The 19784-nt window shown below is 39.2% G+C and overlaps 1 protein-coding gene across 3 annotated transcripts in view; it reads right to left on the reverse strand.

Moving 5' to 3' along the window:
- Nucleotides 1-2199: 2199 nt before the first annotated feature.
- Nucleotides 2200-19784, reverse strand: part of HOMER1 (homer scaffold protein 1) — a 93616-nt gene continuing 76031 nt past the window's right edge. For 2 of the 3 annotated variants that reach the window (XM_065657248.1, XM_065657246.1), the window contains exons 7-9: nt 13068-13178; nt 11333-11413; nt 3711-5974 (exon numbers count right to left, since the gene is read on the reverse strand). In XM_065657248.1, the coding sequence (XP_065513320.1) occupies nt 5786-5974; nt 11333-11413; nt 13068-13178 (381 nt within the window). In that variant the 3' untranslated portion in view covers nt 3711-5785. Of the gene's footprint in view, nt 5975-11332; nt 11414-13067; nt 13179-19784 lie in introns of all 3 variants that reach the window. The other variant, XM_065657249.1, reaches the window with a different exon arrangement.

Consider the following 19784-nt stretch of genomic DNA (forward strand, 5'->3'; position numbering starts at 1 on the left):
GGAAGTCAAAGAGAGAGCTGTGCCTTTCACTGACTGATACATTTCTGGTTCCCATTGGTGCAGATTCCTGAGAAATAACACTGCTGGAATTACAAAAATAGCAGTATCTTCAGATGCACAGAAAGTAGATTTAATTTTTACATTTCCATGCACAGGTAAGGGCTGTGATGTCTCTCTTGCAGAAAAGTACAAGATCATTTTTCTTCCTATTTCTTTTGTTCAGAGAAAATTCCCATAATCAATTTCAAAGGTCTTGTTCCCTCTGTGAAAATCTTAAGCTTGCAAATATCTCCATGACCATATTTAACTCAAAAGGGGAAAATCCAAACACGCAGATTATACCTCAACATACCTTGTCAATGTGCCTCTTCCTCTCCCCTTAGCACCTGGATGCCCATATTGTTTGTGAAGGTCCTGAGTTCTGTCTCTTTCTCGGTCTACTGGGAAAAAATTCTTCCTCTTCAAGAATGACCACAGTCACAGAAATGTAGGTTCTCCTCCAAGAAAATTTGTGCATTGCTATTCTCAATCTAGTGGAAGCAAAAGCGGCTGACACACTGCTGGATCCATGAGAGCAGATAAGAATCCCCAGAGCAGGGCTGGACAAGGTCTGAAACTACTTCAAAGTTAAAAGAAATAAAAACTCCAAAACCCAGCTCAGAATTTTGTTACACAAACACCACAGGTGATAGGAACTGAGGGCAGGAAAAAACAGGGTGTGTTGTCAACCACTACTGATGACCAATACCGATACCAGACCTCTAGAGCTGTGAAGACGAAATAACTGAGAGGACATGGGGCTGGTTTGCAGACTGCCAAGGCTCAGGCTGTGTTCATGAAACACACACCTAACTCTGACCTTGAGAAGCCACCAGCAATCAGAGCAGAGTTTGGGGGCAAGCCAGGTGTGCTCGATATTAGCACGATGTTAGTGCCTAAGGAAAGCAAGATCCTTCCTAAGAACTTTTTGCCGCCGCTGGCAGTTCAGGTGGCCTGTCCTTTGCAATGCAAACCATTCTCATCTATCTTACACCTGCCAGTTCTATGTAACGGAGTCTTTCTGACAGCTCAGCAATTCCCCTCCACCCACCCCAAGTCTGAAACATCTTCGATGGTTACTCCTCCTTCCCAAGGCTGCATCTGAAAATGACACAAACCGCCAGATGTTCGGTTGCAGCTGAGCTCTGCTCGTGCAAGACCCAGCGAGGAGGGAGGAAGTGGGAATAAGTGCCCCCTCTGTTTCTTTGGTCCTCAGATGAGCTGCCAGCACTGCAGAGGCAGCACGGGCAGCTGCAGGTCCCTGAGAGGTTGTGGTGGACGAGCTGCCAAACCCCACGCGGCGTGAAAACGCACTGCTGCCGGTAGTATCTAGAGGTACTGCAGGTATCGTGATATAAACTGTTGCACCTGCTTCCTGGCGATGTTGCATGGCCAGAATAGTGGACAGGAGCTGAACCGACTCCAGGATCTAACACAAACATTTGTGTTCCCAAACATTTAACGTAATGGGGAAAATTAATCCTACTTGCCTAAAGTCAGTGGAGTAAAACAAGGAAGTAATGCTACTAAGCAAAAATAGAGACCTTAAAAATATCTGTTACTCTGTGGCATGTTCTCAGCTTAGCACCATTCAGAGGTAGTGCACATATGCAGCATTACTAAGAAAATGTAAACAAGACAATTTGAACATTGCTTCGCAGAGTCAGGTCCATTTCCTGAAAAAAAAATCAGTGTATAGCTGCGCACTTAGCTGGCATGTCCAGTTACTGCGACTGAACTCTCTGTGTTTGGATGGAGTTTCTGGATGGTCCTTTTTTTTTAGTTGCTTTTTGACATCCAGACCTCATCTCTAATCAGATTTATCTTTGGCTTCAAGATCCAAGATTCTGTGATCAACCAAATTAAGTGCTTTTACTGACAGCTTTTACTGATATCCCCAGTTCTGCAAGAGAATTAAGGTCTGCAACAGTTTTCCATTCCTCTCTCCATGCGGTATTTCTGAAAAAGGTTTTGATTTTGACTTTTGAATGCGGTTTTCACAAAGTGCCATTCAGTAGCCGCTTCAGTACAGAATATAAAAGATGGCAGAAGAATTGAGGTTTAGCCTCTCACTGAAGGTAAACCTGAAGTTAATTCCTAACTGGTAGAAAAGCAATCAGATATCAGAAACCTTTCACAACTGACAACTGAAAAGACACATCCCAAAACATTCATCTTTAATTGATACATTGTTGATTCTTGCAGGGTTTTCTTTAAAGGCATTATCCTGGCAATGCCACCAATAGCATTAAACAATACTTGTTTGTGTTACATCTGGTTTAGCCCTTTATTTATTTATATTTTACCTGAAAATGTATTTTCTTAGAGACCTTATAACAGCATTTCTGCATTATCAGTTCATTTTGTTCTCCTCTTTCCTGGATTTATTAGCCAGGAAAAGGAATCCCCAGTCTGTAACAGACAGATTAATTCACATGTTTTACTTTGTCCACATAGAAAAATGCAATTTCTAGATCATTGAGGCATATGGATTATGAACAAGACATTCCAAAAACTAACTATCCAGACGGGGATATACTTACAAAAATCTTTTATGTCAAAGTCAGGATTTCACAACATAACACCCTAATGCAAAATCCAGTAGCACCTGAAAGATTAAGGTAGCTGCTGCTATCACTTGCACATACTTGAAAAAGATTCAAGAAAAAAAAAAAAGAGTAAAAGTACATTCTCCAGAGAACAGCAAGTGTATTTCAAAATAAAAACCTGTATTTTTTGTTTTCATTTTCTTTTTTTGTTTGTTTGTTTTGTTTTGTGTTTTGTTTTGGTTGGGTATTTCTGTTAGGTTTTTGGTAATTCTTTTTGCCTTTTTTTTCTTTTTTACAAGACAGTAGTTGCCATATAACAAGTTATACACGATGTGACTGCTCTCCCCTCCAGTGCAAGTTCATGGTCATACTTACAGTACTCAACACCGTTTTTTCCTATACATCTTCCCATAGTTTCATTAAAGATAGACATGATGTGTAATACCTGTCTCTGGGAAAGTAATGTTCCAAATAGGCAACTTTTATCTTAAAGCAGAAGTGGAGAGGCTATAGTAGGTATAGCCACCTAAGTATGAACTTTAGGTCACAATATCTAAACACTCAACCACTGTACATAAACATTAAAAATAGTCTTAGCAATAGGATTTTATTTATATGTGCACTTATGTCCACCTTATCCCATATTTTTGTTTGACAGCTATTTGGGAATTCAAAGGTGCAGCCATCAGCAATTGTATTATTTTAAAAGAGAAATGAAGTGTATCTACTCTATGAGAAAAGAAATTCTCAAATATCCATTTCCAATTTTAAATTTAATTTAAATAGGAAAATATTAAAAATGTGCACATCTAAATTTTTCCATGTTCTGTATATACATATGTGTGTGTACGTATACATAGAAATACTCATGTACCACACATATTCACAAAATTTAAGTGGAAATATTTCTGTCCACTATTTTCCCACATGTAAATGACATCATATATTTAAAAATGTCAATAATAATATCATTAAAAATAATATTACATTTATTCCATCATCAACTTTCTGTGTTTTTATTTTCTTCATCTTTATTATGTCCATTGAGCATTAACAGGCCGGACTCTGCTTGCACTTCCACAGATGTTATGCCAAGTGAATGTTGCTGACATCACATCAGGGACACATCTGGTTTACAGCAGCTGAAGTGACAGGAGAATCAGGCCCAAACATCCCCATGTAAATTAAAAACTTGTCGTATCTGCTCATCTGGACCTGATGAAGATACACACACCACCATTTAAAATCCACTGAATGAAAAACATGTAGCTCACCACAAAGTTTTCAACCAGTAGCACGCTGAACCAAGCTCCCCCCCCGCCCCTTTAATAAAATAAGTGAGAAAATACGCTAAAATATGGAGAAAACTTAAACACTGTGTATATTACATACCATATAATACATGAGGGTTTAGCTTTTGATCTAAACCGTTTTCCTGACTAGTCAGGGGAGACCTGATAAATCACTGGTAAAGAAAAAAAATGGTATTATAGAAATAAAGCACATATTTCTAATATAAATGAGAACCTGTGTGTATTATGTGTTATATACACACAGTACACACATGAAAACAAACTTTTCTAGTTTTGAATAGCAGTCTCTAAGTGAAGAAAATAGTGTTGTACAAATTTAATAAGCAGCTAGATTTCATGTTTAACATTCAAATTAATTTGGGGAGCAAACAAAGGTCCGTGCATCTTATGACTTTAAAGTCAGACATTCATTCATACATTTTAAAAAAGCCCTCTTCAACATTACAAGCAATTTATGGCAAGAATGTACTTTGATGCAAGACACATGACACTTGGCTTACCTTTCAAAGAGGTTTTTTTTTTAAATAAATCTATTATATAAAGAAATGTGTGTCTGCCAAAAGTCTGTTAAAATTACATCAAAACAATTTTAAAACCTGCTCACTGAGGATAATTGAATTCAAATTCCTGTTTTTAAACATTTAGTTAACAGTTCAGAATATTGCCTGGTGTAGTTTCAATAAAGATGTGATATGAAGACCCATAAAAGAGTAAACATGTCTCCATTTCAATTTGCTATGACAACAAAACTTATAGAAATAGCTTTCTTGGCTGGACAAGTTCAGTGTACAAGTAATCCCTTGCAATAGCTCTATGCCCTTAACACAATCTGTAATAAAACAGCGCTCCCCATAAGCCATTATTCACAAAACCTGAAATTCATGTGACATTCTGAAAACGTTTCCTGCAGAACAGGTTAACAGTTAATTGAACATACATATTCAATATATGTATCAAGGCCAGAAAACAAACAACTGGCTATTCCTTGTTATCTGTGCACGTCAAATTTTACATTTAAAATTCTCAGGGTTTTTTTGCCCTTTTTTCTTTTTCTTTTTTTTTTTTTTTTCTTTTTTTTGGGGGGGACTCACCTTCCATCATTGGTTGGTTTCAAAATATAGTTAAGTGGAAGACCGTATCTCACTGTAATTACATGGAATTCATATGAAAAAGTAAACCTTACATTGGACAATATTGTAGAACACCAGAGTAAGCTCCATAAAGAGATACGGTATCTTCCAGTAGATATATGTATATATATTAAAAAAAACCCCAAAAAACCACCAACCAACCAACCAAAAAAACCCCAAAAGGAAGAACTTTATACAAGCAGTTATAGTAACTTTTTTTCAATTAAAGATGCAATTCTCTCTCACTCCTGGCAAGAATAAATTGGTAATGGCACTGCTTTGCCACAGTGCAAAGTATCCTGAGAAATTATTAAGAACAACAAAACACAGGGCTGTCATCACCAAGTTCTTGCACAAAACACAGCAATTAAATATCTTAAATAAATAAAACAGCAGATAACCTATATTGTGTCTATCACAAAAAGGGGATGTGACCTGGGACACTGCTAATTCTTCCATCACTGGTAATTAGAAAAGGATTGCATTCAATTACTGTTAATATCTTTCAAGTTATCTATGGCCAATAATGTACAAGGAGGTAATTTGTAATTCAAGTTTTTTTGTTCATTTTTTTTTCTTCAACTAGCTACAAGCTGAATTCTAAATTTTACAATGAAATATGACTCAAATTTAAAACGAGCCCTCTCAGAGGAGCGTTTTCTAATTTTGTGCAACTTTGATGCAGAGCCCAACATAGTCCTATGAAGAGAGACAGTGCATCTTTAAGCTGATTGGCACTGAAATCCCATTTTCTTTAGCTGCATTCTATTAGCTTGGCCAAGTTATCTCGTAGCTCTGTTAGTTCAAATATTTTTCCATCAAGAATTTCTAAAAGTGTCTTCAAGTTATTGCGAAAAGCTTCTTGCTCATTCTGACTTTTCTCCAGACGTTGCTCTAGATCAGACAGCTGGCCTTCCAGGTCTTTGTTTCGAATTTCTACTTCCTTCAGAGAAAATACATAACATGTTAATGTCTTGTCTGCAAACAGAAAGCAGTCTAACCTCCTGCTGGTATTCCTCTGCTATTTTTGTCAACTGCTTTTTAAAACCATTTGCGACACTTTAAATTTTCCACTAAGCCAAAACCAGAACTTAAAATTGTTACTACGATTGCGTGTGTACCACCACGTCCTCCATTTTTCCAGTAATTCATCTGAAGGACAGAAACTTTTGGAGAGGGGCAAAATCTAGCCAGTGTACAACGGATCTGGTTTACTTACTCAGGTAAGTTATTGCTTGTATCATTCAGAGACGTGCCACCTAGTGAAAACAGCTTCTCGAAGGTTTACTTAAGTTCGAGTACTCCCTGATTTAACCTACACGAATTGCTCAAGGACACAGTCCCCATTAAATGGCCTCACACAGAAGCTCATCCAGAACACAGCTTCCTGGACGGAGGAGTACTACCTTACTCCTGTCCCACATTACAGGCCTTTTCACCCTGAAAACTAGGGCAGAAACATCAACTAGCAAGACAGCTGTTGAGGTGACACTGACTGTAAGGAAGTTAAACCAGCGAGCGCAAGCTGCATGTGGTGTCTCGCTGCAGGGTGCCCAGAGCTCCCACCCCAGGGCGGACAGCGGGGCTGGGGGGGCCACCGGCCGCGGGGATGGTCCCTTCCCACACAGCGCTGGGAGGACTGAGCAGTGACGGGGTACAGGCAGCTGAGGGGACCCGACCTCAGCCAGCTCAGCACTGGGTGGTGAGGAGGAGAAACCCCTGGCACCAGCCCGCGGGACCCCCACAGCTCGGCTGGCGCCGGGCAGGGGACGGGGCCACGGCTGCTGAGCTTTGGGCAGAGCCGGTGCCCTCTCTCTTCTGTCAAACTACTGGTGTGACAGTCGTGCGGGTCTGGAGTAGCGTACTGTTATTTGTCACGTTCATTGCACATCTCACGAATTCATTCTAAACTTCATAATTTCAGTTATGAAAAACTTTCAAAGGCAGAATAGAGGCAGTGTACTTCATACACCCTGTGGAAGCGTTCTCTGGAAAAAAGCATCGTGAATCCATTTTCACATACATTAACGTTGTTTCAGCACTGCCTCCCTTTGCGGAGGCTTTGTGTCACAAAGCTTTAATGGGCCCGCCCTGAGTTTTTACAGCACCTAGTTCCACACAGCCATAGCAGGGAGGTTTGGCAGCAGGCATTGCTCCCGGCACCACGACTCCTCTGCCCGCCCTCCTCCCCACTGTTTTCATTACGGTTCTTCTGTCTCCCTCAAAGCTGACAAATGTACTCATGTTTATACATTGGAGAGATCTCAGCTAACCACAATAAACAACCTGATCCATGCAGAACATGTATGTGGGCAGTCAAGAGTAACAGATATAAAATGTCAGCCTTGTGTCAAAGTCCATGGCCCAAGACACGTTTCCACCTGTGAGGGGTCTGGCGGCTCCACCAGCCACTGCATCCCTGGCCAGAAGAGGGATGGGGGCATGTGGCCACTGCCAGTTTCGGCTCCCAGCCCCTGCAGCAGGGCAGAGCTATGGGAACCCCTGCAGCACGGCGGGTGGAGAAGGCAGAGCATGAGGAACCTGACCTCCTAACAGTTGAGGTTTCTTGCGCAGCCAAGGGTTATGTCCAGGCTGAACTGGAATATCTGCCTTACTTCGTGTTTGTAAATGGGCAAGTTAAAAATTACAGAGCTTTGGGCACTGGTCTTGAACATCACAGCTGAGAGCAGGAATCACCCCTTGCTGCTGGGACGAAGAGGAGAAGTAGTTTAATCTGTTTAACACTGAACGATATAGTTGCCAACGGATTAAAGAAAGCTAACTGAAAAGAGTATTTGTAGAAACAATGTAAATTAAAATACACACATGCTTATGTAGTGATTAGATACCCCACCACTGCTATAAATGGACAAGCTAACCGATAATAACACAGCAATACCCTCTGAAGGCTCTCCTTCATTAAGACTACTCCTGCCCTCCAAGCCGAGTACTGGCAAGTACTACGTGGTGTAGTGACTGCACGGGTTCAAGGCCCTCTGAGGCCAAGTAACTGCAGTACAGGACAAAAAGGGAAATTCAAGGGCCTCTCAGCTCTGCAGGAATGACACAGTCCTTTGTTTAGCTCACTCAAAACCCATGGCTGTTTCTCCATGTTTGCTCATGCATCCTACTTCTCCTGTCACTGCTTTTCTTCTACTCAACAGATGTGTGTACACTAGAAGGTCTCCTTGCCACTGCTCTTAGCCCAGAGATAACTGATTTCTATAAGGAGGCAAGCCTGCGATGAAAGGGACCACTTTGGAACAAATCCATGGGTACATTAATGGTTTTATTTCATGAAATCTGGGCCTGAAGAGCATCCCATTGGCTTGTATCTAGTACTGAAGATCATCTTTCAGGCCCTCCTCAGATGCCCTTAAACTGAGGAATTGTTCTGCTGTGAGCTGTTAGGGTGGGAGCACCCAGGTAAAACTGAAAGCTTTATGTTGGCCGTAGGAACTTCCATCCATATTCAGCAAAAGGCGAACTTTCCATTACTACTCCTTGCCCTCTATCTCTTCAAATCAGAAAAGCTCCCTTCTTTTGTTTAAAATTCCAGCTTCCATATTTTATTTATATTCCATTTTTGACATCTCTTTCCTAATCCATATACATTTAGCTTCCCAAACATTTCCTCAGATTTACTTTCTCCCACACTTCCTCCTGTTTTATTTTCCCTAACTTATGCTTAACATATTTAATAATGTATGGGAAGTAGAACTACCTGAAATATGCCAGGAACTGTTGCTTTTAATTTCTGCTTATTCCCAAATTTTACATTTGATCCTTACACATATTTACCCTTGATTAGGATTAATTATTTTTGCAATAGTATCGCATTACAAGTTCATGTCTAGCTAATGTGCAGTTTCCTCTTACAAATCAATCTACCTCAAAACTGTTGCTTCTTGATTGGAAGAAGGGGTGTCCATGTAACGTAATCTGTTCTAGTTCTGTCATCTCACTTTATTTGCAGTTAATCTCATCTAACAATAAACTAACTCTTCTGATATTATATATTCAGGCCCTTTGCAAGGTGTATTTTACACTGTTTTTTCAAGCTCTTCTTACAGTGGGCACAATCATTCCTGATGCATTGCTTCATTTTAGAAAAGAAATAAATTATTAACAAGTTATGTTTGTTGTTTGCACCAAAATAATCTTTTGTGGAATTCAGTGCAAGGATCCAAACAAAATATTCAAACTGTATGCAACAGCTATACTTAGGAATCAGCCACAGTAATAAAGATATCCTGACTTACTGTGAGAGTTACACTGGTCATGACTAATTGATATATCTTCTCTAAATTGCTAATGAAATTATTAAGTAACAAGTGCCCCGATACTTACCTTTCACAGTGATAACATACTGCTCTTCACTGGAATTTGCCAATGATGGATTTCTAATTCATTCCCTGACACAAGTTTGTCAGAAATGCAATACACCTCGACACAGTAATTTCTTTGTATAGCATTTTTCATACAGGCTATATTCCAAAATATTTTAGAGTTATATAATCCATTTTTAAGCACAAGAGGGAAAAAATAAAGCAGCAGAAAGAGTGAGATGAACAGATACGGACCCTGGAGACAATCACCCTGAAAACATTTGATGAATCAAGGAAATTAATAGATGTGAGATGGTTGGTCTGGAGCTACAGAAGAAAACAGCATTTCACTGACATCACAGATTGGGGTAAAGTGGCTCAGAAAAGGCCAGTATAATCAAAACAGGACGATTATAGCAAAGCAAAGGCTCAAGGTCTTTTGGGTGGGCTGCATCAGGTCAGTAATAAGCATTAAGCTTAAGAAAGACAAATTTTAACTCAGATCGTGAGTTTTAAATTTACTTGAATAGAATCATACAGAACTATTTTCAGAAACTGATCACCTACATTATGATGTATGGACATACATACACAACATATCCATTTGGTTACTAAAGATATAAATATACCAAAAGGAAGATGCTGACTTTATAAAGTACAAATTTTAATAAAAGCTTAGCATTTTCTAATCTTTCATCTCTTACTAGTCTCTCAGAATTCTGCTTGCTAAGGATAGCTAATTCCTGGCTCACTTTCACTTTTCATATGATCTTACCCTCAAATTATTGCATATTCTACTGCTAGAACAATTTCCAACTTTCATTATAATCTCCCTTTTGAGTCTTTCAGATAACCACTTTTTCAGCTGCCAACTCCCGCTTTCAGCCTAAAGCCAGCAACAATTTCTGGAATAGCGGAACAGGCAAGTTCAGGTACGTTCAAAACAATCTTTAAAGATTCTTTAAAGAAATAACATACTTCTTCCAGATAATTTGACTTAGGAATGGGAAAAATGAATAAACTCATTTTGGTCTTATGTGGCTATTCTGTAGGTTAAAATGAGATTCAAGGAAGTTCCAATTCAAGTAATGCATTTCAAAGAATACCTGCTTAGTGATTTTTAAGCTGCTGCTAGTCTGATGGGACTTGCTTTCAGTGTGATTTGGGTCGAACCACAGAACAGCGAGGGTCACCTTTCAGTGCTTTGGATTTGGAGCTATTTAATGCCTGAGTTGCCAGTCCCATCAGAACTCTGAATTCAGAGTTTAACTCTCTTAAGCTTTGGGTCAGCCTCACTCCAAAGGCAGGTTACAAAACAGAGCATATGTGCTGGCTGGTCAGCCCAGTGACAGAGAGGAGCTCAGATGTGGCAAGGGAGGGTATACTGAGGCCACACCGACTCTGGTGGGCTGAGGTATCTGGCTTTACATATAGTAAAGAAACAACCCAGAAAAAAAAAACAACAATAAAACCAAAATAATTCTAAATAATTCCAATGAAATGTCAAAGTGTGTTTTTAAACTCTGTACTACGCAAGAACACTTTGACCGTTGCTTCCTCAGGGCACATTTAAAAGCTGAACACAAACTCATTCCAACCCAACGATACACAGCCTGACATTTTCCATGGCACACAAGACCTCCAGGAAGATACTGCAGTGAGAATGAGACCACAACTGCCCAGGACATGTATCAGTGCAGGACTTCTGCTAGCCTGACAGTACTCTGTGGACTTGTAAACGAAATTTGGGTGTGCTCCCTCGGGTAAAATAGCAACTTGCAGCAGGTGGAACTTTTTATACAAATTCCTAAGGATCACCCCACCCACCATTTTGCAATGTGGTCTAACTTACGTATTTATCTGGCATCTCCAGTGAAGGCAGTGCAAGTTGGTGATGTGAACTGCTCACACGATGATTATTTTTCCCTTCTCTCTAAATTAAGATGATGCTCACCTAAATTAAGATAGCTCACCTGTAGCTTCTGGGTCAGAGAATCCCTCTGTGCCTGGAGCTCTCTGGCATTGTTGATTTCTTGTTTCAATCCTTCTATTTCCTAAGGGAGAAGAAATAACCTTGCTAGCAATGTGTTACCTGGCTTGGCCTCAGTGCAGGGGAGCGGGATATCGCCTCTTCTCCTGAGCAAGCCTTTGCAATGATACCAAAACTGGCAGTTGGCCACTGCCCATCACAGCACATGAAGTTTAAGCCCCAATCTCAATGCTCCTGAATCACGGTCCCTAAACAGCAATTCCACTGTGAATAAACAACACTACAGATAAGCATTCACTTCTTAAAAAGAAATGAAAGTTTTCCTCTCCCACACAAAAGATCTGAAATATTTTTTTCCTGGAAAATTAAGGGTCCTGTAATTAGAGAAACAATTTTATACTTTAAATTCTATTAGAATCTACCCCTCTCCATTTTTTCAACAGAAAAATCCAACTTTCATCTGTGAGCTGCTTGTTCTGCCACTAGCAGCAGGGTTAAGCATCAAAAAATTGCCTGCTTTGACCATTGTTTTCTGATAAAAGTGAGTCTAAAAGAAATGGTATCTTTAATTTAGCAAGAAGAAAGTAATAAGGTATTAAAATAATAAATATAGATAAAATAATGAATGGAAGAGAAACTTTTTCTTAGCTTACTTTCAGGAGACAAGAATAAAAACAGCTAATGAAACTAAAAGGTATCAAACTTAAACCTATTAAATACTTTTCCCCGGAAGGGCATATTAACTTCCCTGAACTACTTTTGGGAAGATTTCTTTGCAGCCAACAGCTCAGCAGAATTCAAAAGTGGATGGGCACCAAAATGGGACACATTATCAAGCTGAGGCTAGTCTCCTAAGTATGAGGGAGTTTGTAAAAGGCTTTGTTCCATTTTGGGAGAATATTCTGTAACTACTGTGCCTCTCCTGTATCCTCCTTGGAAACACCTGAAAACTGCTCCACTGGAGGCAGGACCCTGCAACTCCTTCCGAACACGCACACCAGCGCCCACGGCACGTGTCATGAAGGGCTCGAACGATCCGGTCTTACATGGGGCAAATAATCCTTCACATGCAGCTCCTTCCACCTCTCTTTTCCCATCCATAAATGGGCGATTCTTGATCATTCTGTGGCAAAAATCTGCTTTCCCCAAGACCCATGCCAGCGCAGGTGTTACTCCAGTTCCTTTTATTTTCTTGCTGCTGGTCCATCCCAGGGAAAATGGCACAAAAAATATCATCAGGTTTCAGGTTCTGGGCTTGGAATATGTTTAAGGAAAGGGCTGATCTTAGGGGGGTCATAAAAGTCAGCTGTATTAACACAGCCTGAAAAACAGATTGGCCTGAAAAAGGCATTGGTCTATTACTTGTTCCAAACCCAAAAGCACGTTTACGAGAGCTTCCCTTCTTAGTGAATTTGGCCTGCAGCAGTGTGATGACTGCTCTGTGGAAACCACTTACGACTTTTGCAAATAGAGATGCTTGGTAAAAGCAAACAGGAAAACATGATACACCTTTTTGTTGTTCAGATGCCCAGCCCTATACTGGACTGGTATAATTGTATACACAGAAAAATGTTAATAATTTCAAAGAAGCGGAAGAAAATTTTACTTTGTATCATCTGTAAGAAATAACGCAGGATTTACCAGCCATCACAAGCTTAATATCAAAAGTCTTTAGAAATGACACAACAGAAAATCCAAGAATAAATAGTAGCAAATACCTCTTCTTTTTTCTTCAGTGTAGCCTCTAACTCCTGTATTGTCTGGTTTAATTCTGTTTTATGTGTGTGGACTGCATTGGCTTGACTGCTCACACACTCTAGCTCAGTCACCTGTTGAAATAAGCAGAAATACCACATATAGAATTAATTTCAACAAATTCAAGGTACTATTTCTTCTTCGCATCAATAGCTGCATTTGAAATATACCCTTAGTTCTGGACGACTTATGTTGATTAAAATTGTGAAGGTGCTTCTATGAAGTTAGCATAAAATTCCTTAATTAATTGTTTAGCATAAAATGGTTGCTATGACTTCTTGGAAACAATAAATTTAATAAGTTGCAGGCTGAAAAGAACATTTAATTAAAACCCACACTTACTAATTTTTGAGATTTTTATGAAAGAAGCCGAATTACCATTTCAGAGTCAGTAATGGCGAGGCGATTAAACACAAATCTGTCTGTCTAACTAACCTCTCCATCTGACACTTTTTCATTTTTCACCATCTTCATCAACTAAGCCAGAATGCTCACCCACTTCCTAGCAAACCTATTAACATTTCACAGCCTCAATTTCTGACTTGGCATCCACAGTGTAATAGCAGACACTCAGCCACCAATGTACAACTGCCAACTTCCTACTTCCTCTAGTTTCACATCTCATCTCTCAGTCACAAAGCCAACAGCTAACGGCACAATTTGGATTTGCATGGTTCCTCTTTATTAGTAGACAACAAACACTCTCCATCTGCCCTTGGATAAGTTAAGATACCTGGCAGTGGTACACCCTTTTTATTTGTGGGGTTTTTTTTAATCAAAGAGATGTTAATATCCTGTCACTCACAGATAAACAATTGTCAAAACCAGCATCTGCACTGAAGAAATAAAATCCATGCAACTGGAGTCTATGCAGAAAAGTCTTTGTTCATGTACCTCTCAAATTACAGATCAAGATATCAGGGCACTCTCACACTGCATGTCTGCATGGATGTGTGCACTAACACCTATTGTTTCATAATAAACTGTTGAAATATTAAAAATACTATTTACAACCTAGTAACTCATTTTTATAGTGAAGATACGAGCCCGTCAATCTTAGTATATAGTCTTCAACAGAGCTGCACCACCTACCTACACTAATAAATCTGGCCCCCAAATCCTTTGAACAAAGTGCTACACAATTCCACCACAAAAACCTTTAGGTCTCCATTTAACTTTCTTGGAGAAGTAGCCCTTAGATGGAGGGCAGGCATTCTCCAAGACAATTTTATTTCTTAGATAAAAGAACATCTTGAGGAATCAAGGTTGGTGCCCTCCAGCACTCATGTAGACTAGCTAGTGAAGCCACTGTGATTCCAGTAATTTCAGACTCTGAACTATTTATAGGCTCAAAATTCACTGACCATAGAAAGAAGTCAAAGGAAAGCCAAGATGAAATACAAGAAAATTAAAACAAAATCCCTATCAACTTCTCCTTTCTGAGTCACAGGGCATGAACTTCTCTGTAGCAGCCATGACAAGTCTAGTTTCCGCTACCGGAAAACTGTGATGAAACTTTTTTGCACATCGTGTTTATAAACAGAGAAAACTGAGATTACAGCAAATTCTTGAGATGGGTAAGAGGAATGAAGGATGAGGATATAGCTTGGTAATACAAAACCTCACACCCCATCCCAAAGAACTATCTTACTTGCTGGAATTGTCCCAGAAGAAATATCAGTGTTCATGGCAAAAAGTAATAGCAGTCTGCTCAGTTTTATATGCCACTAAACATGGAAACTGAAGTCTTAGAAAATTTACTCGATTTGCTTCAAATTCACAAAAATGTCTATTTAGATTCCTCGTGACTTCTACCAGTTGTGACTGTTACGGTACTCGCCACTACAATAACACAAACACAAACGAACAGAATTGGAACACAGTGACCATGATTAACCTATGTCTACACAGTGTCCGAACTAGCATCTAGATACAGCAAGAATCACAGAGGCTCAGAGTAATTCGGACTGGAAGGGGATGCTGGTGGTCATCTAGTCGAGGCCTCCTGCTCAAAATGGGGTCAATTTTGAAGTCACGTTTGGTTGCTCAGTGTCTTGCCTCATCAAGAACCCTTCCCTATCTTGCAGAGCTGCCGCAGTTTTTCACAGGTTCCTGTATTTCTGACATTGTGGGTTTATGCAGAGCTCTAGCTCATTCCAAAGTTTTGCGGGAACTGTCAAACTCAGTCACCTCCCCAACTTGCGATGTTTAACGTCTTGAACACTTCCAAGCTTTTCCAAGTCTTGAATTGGAGGTGGAAGCCTTTGTGAGCCCATGGCTAGGGTTGTTACAGAAACCCACGGTCAGGCCCTCTCCAACTCATTGTGAAAGACCAGAGTGTTGTATGGTAACCTCCAAGAAGGCCAATCTCTCTTTTTAAACTGTTTACACTCAGCTCCACCCACTGGCTCTTACCAAGCACTGCCACAGTGCACACTCATTTACACAAAGTGTAAGAGCCTCAACTGGAGAGACAGAAGAAAACTCAGTCCTCAAACCACGTCTGTCCTAGCACCTAGTGCCTTGGAAGCAGGCGTGCAGAAGTGTCTCATCCTGTAAGTAAGGAAGCACTTGCACCCTCACGCTCCTCAGTACGCTCCAGTCCCTACTAACTCAAGACACCTATTGAAATTGCTTAAGCAAACACAGCTAATTTTGCTTGAGCAGAGCAGGGAGTGCTTTCACAAACCCTCTTGCCAGCAGAGGCAATTGCTGTCAGAAGGGCAATTAATCACCAATGCTAAAGGGCCTATGATGTCCTACTCTGGTCCAGCTTTTCTCTGGGCAAATGTCCATCTCCTACAGCTTATGCAAGAAAAAAATGCATTGTTCAACTGTTTTGTTTACTGTTAGATGAAAAATCAGTAAGTTGGAAAAAAATAACAAATTCCATTTTAAAAATGGGGTTACTTTAATTGTAGTCTTATTTTAATGCCCATTCCTACAGAAAACTCAAAACATGTCAAATATCTTCATGATGTTATCTTCTTGAATATACCTATAAAAAGGCAAATCATATTGTGATCCTTTCAGAAAAATCCGTAAAGTAAGATGGGCTAGAAAATGATGTGATATAAAGAATATGCAGTTTGAAAAGAGAAGTAACAAAAGATAAAGCTCTAGGCAAAAATCTGGATAGCATTTACTTGCTCTATTTCCTTGTTTCAAATTGAATTTATTTTTCTCATGACTAGTGGCCCAAAAATCATTAAAAATAACTGTTTATGCATTATGCACAGAAGGAGGCATAAAACGATGCTAAAATGCTTTAGTCTGACCCTCCCATGTGCTATTTTCAGGACATCTCCTCATTTGGTGTTTCATCTTTAAGAGCAAGGCTCAATCAATCCTTCAAGCCTTTGCACTGAGCAATGTACCTGTGATTAAGCCGTGTTTCTAGTACAGAAGTCAGACTAAAAGAACAGCCTTTGAACAAAAACTGATTAAACAAGGTTCTTCTATTGTGCTATTGTAAGACTGCACTGACTTGCATATCTGAAAAAAGTCAATATTGTGGTTTTGTATTTGAGACTAAAAATGAAAAAAAAAATTGTTCTTGGCTGCTTCTTCTTTACTTTGCACTTTTCATCCAGGTAAGGATTTCACATAGGAAAAAAAATTCTAAAAGGGCTTTTTAGTGACTATTCACTGAGCTAGCTCTTCCATTGTATGGCTGGCGTTATATTTAACTGCATACTTCAGTGAGAAATACATCAGCTCAGAAGGCATCTTTTTCTGGCAGAGCCTAGACCTTCTCAGCAGAGGCCATTCTAGAGTTTTCTGGAAATTTTAATCTAGGTTCAACAGCCCATAAATAGAGTAAGGTGCCAGGCAGAAATTTTCATTGCAGCAGACAGCTGGTGCACACTGCACTGCTGGGAACACCAGGGGAGTCAGGCTTTGAGCCACGTAACACAACATGGAGCAACACCCTTGATGTGAGCTCAAGCTTCAGAAGACTGAGGAACCTCTCACAGAAAACAAACCAAATCAAATCACAAAGAAACCAAGAGAGGAGTTGCATCAATTCCCAAAACAGACAACTACTTCACAAGTAAAGACTTCAGTTAGACAGAGGCAAAGAAGTGGGAATGACAGAAATATTTTGAGTGGTCTCCTTCCCCAAGCAATTATGGATTGCATGAATCTGTGCTGTGTTTGCTGCAGGTCGATTCATTTTTTCAAACCACTTTCTTGAGATAAATTTGTACACTTCTAATCTCAAACAACAATAGTTTTTATTCAGCATCTTAAATTCAGTACCAAGAGATTATGAAGTTCCTTCTAAACTTCGTATAGAAATCAGTTCAACTGCTACAGAAATGCAAAGAAAGGCAGATTAGAATATATTTCCAGTGTAGCTGTAGCCTGTTTTATATACCTGACACGATTACCTTGTTGTTTCCTAAAGGCATTTTTATCCCTCCTATTTACTGCGGAGTGCAATATCCAAGGTCTGCTAGCCCAGGCTACAATGCAGAAGAGGCAGAGTGCTCACATGCAGGACTGAATTTAAGTATGTATTTTAGTCTAGTTGAGTTACATCCCTAAATGGATCATAACTGTATCTGTGACAACATTATTCCATCAATAATTCAAGATGAACCTCCTACAAAGAAAAAAGAGCCCTTTGCTTTCCACAAAGAGAAATTGTGTTGCATGGCTCAGCAAAACTAGGAGTAACTGCATAAAGTTTCACATAATTTATGCAGAAGCAGCTTCTCAGTTCTTTATGGTGGATAGTAAGATGCAAGACAGCATGCTACAGGCCAATCATAAAAATAATTCCAGTACAGCTTTCAAGAATAAAAAACTCTAGAAAGATGTGTGAAAATGTGAAAATGCAGAAAACAAGGAAAATTGTTTTTCAAGGTTGCTGCTGAAAGAACAAAAATCACACCATAGTATTATTCATATACATCACTTCTGACAGCAAATTAATTATTGCAGTTCTCCAAGCACTCATAGATAAAATGATAACCTGGGGGCAGGAGGGAGTTTTGTGCATTACCAACAATACATTACTTGTTTCACCAGAGAAAACAATTAAAGATTTTGCTGAAAAGGGCACATTTTACTCTGTGGGCACTGATGCTTCAAGCCATGGAAATATCAAAATGTTTTCCACAGTTATTCATTTCTACAGAGATGAAAAAGGAATAATCCATCATCTGCTCCATTTTTGTGAAGAAAGTAATGACACTGCAGTAGGAATTTTTGAAAATATAGGAAGTTTACTAAAATTGATGCTTTAAGCTTCAGCCGTGCATTATTATTTGCAACTGATAATGCGAATACTAACTTCAGGGGACATCCCCTTCTCTGTCATCTAATTAGCAAATACTTTTTCCAGCTATTTTGCCAGCTCATGAAATACATGCAATAGCAAACACATTACAGATATATCATCCTTTCATCCTGAGGATTTAAATCCAGTAATCTCCTCATTTTTCTAGGAGAGTTTTGGAATTATAAGATATATTTCATTCTACAAAGCTTTGACCACATAAAGATTTTGTGGCATGCCTCCACCAAGTATGCTTTTTATAACTTGCAGACAAATGGATCTTAACAATTTTCTTAGGTTTCTTAGAAACACGAATACGAGAGACCTGCCTATGAAAGCTTTTATTCCTTTCACAGAGTGACAACAGTTTGGTTGGTGTTGGTTTTTTTTTTTTCAAATTATAATTTGGTTTATGACACGTTCAGTGAAAGTGCATTCTCAGGAAAAACCTAATGAAATAGTCTTGGGTCCTAAATGCAAATCTGCTCTAAAAACAAACCAAGGCAAACAGAAGAAGACAGAAAAGACTTGCCTCCAGTTCACTGTACATCAAAAAAAGCCAAATTCACATTTTGATTTCAGAAATATAACCTGGATCACCTGCTCTGTCTGAAAAGAGGCTGTCTTTTTAGTAAACTGTAATTATTAATAAAGTATTGAATCTTGACAAAGATGTAGATTATTTGTATTAGGAATCACACACAGAAGCAGAGAATACATGCTGGCTTGAGAAAGTAAACAGAGAATACATGCTGGCTTCAGAAAGACTGTCCTAGGAAATGCTCTGCAAGTCTAACATCAAGACTGACAACATATACCATTTCAAAAGTAATACGGAACTTACGATAGCTGAAATGGTTATTGGAGAAGCAAAAATGTATATCTGAGAAAAACCCCACATATCCTCTTAAATAAAATGCTTGTATTTTTCCTTTGGTATCCCCTAATACCATGCAAAAGAAAAGGTGGTCAGCCTCTGCAACGACTTCTCAAAGATTTTTAAAATATTACTCTGGATTTCTTTTTATTAGAAACTAGTTCCACGACGAGAAGGATAACTGACCTTACAGAGACAATGATAGCCTGCTCTGAAACATAAACTCTTTTTTAAGGCAAGATTGTAAGTTCAAAAATAAAAAACAGTTGCTACATTCCCATATGTCTTCTAAAAACTCCATTATCACAGTCAGAACAATTAGCCTTTCCAGATCTTACTGTGTCATAGAAAACTCTGATACTCCCCAGAACATCTCTCTTGAACATTTGGTCAATATTTTACATTATGACCTCACTTGGGCAAGAGCTGCCCTTTTTTTTGCCTTTTCAGGAGTTTCTAGTGCAACAAGAGTTTACTTGCAATTCCAGACAAAAGGATTGCATACGTAAATATATG

This window comes from Caloenas nicobarica, chromosome Z, assembly GCF_036013445.1.
Source record: "Caloenas nicobarica isolate bCalNic1 chromosome Z, bCalNic1.hap1, whole genome shotgun sequence".
Lineage (NCBI taxonomy): Eukaryota > Metazoa > Chordata > Aves > Columbiformes > Columbidae > Caloenas > Caloenas nicobarica.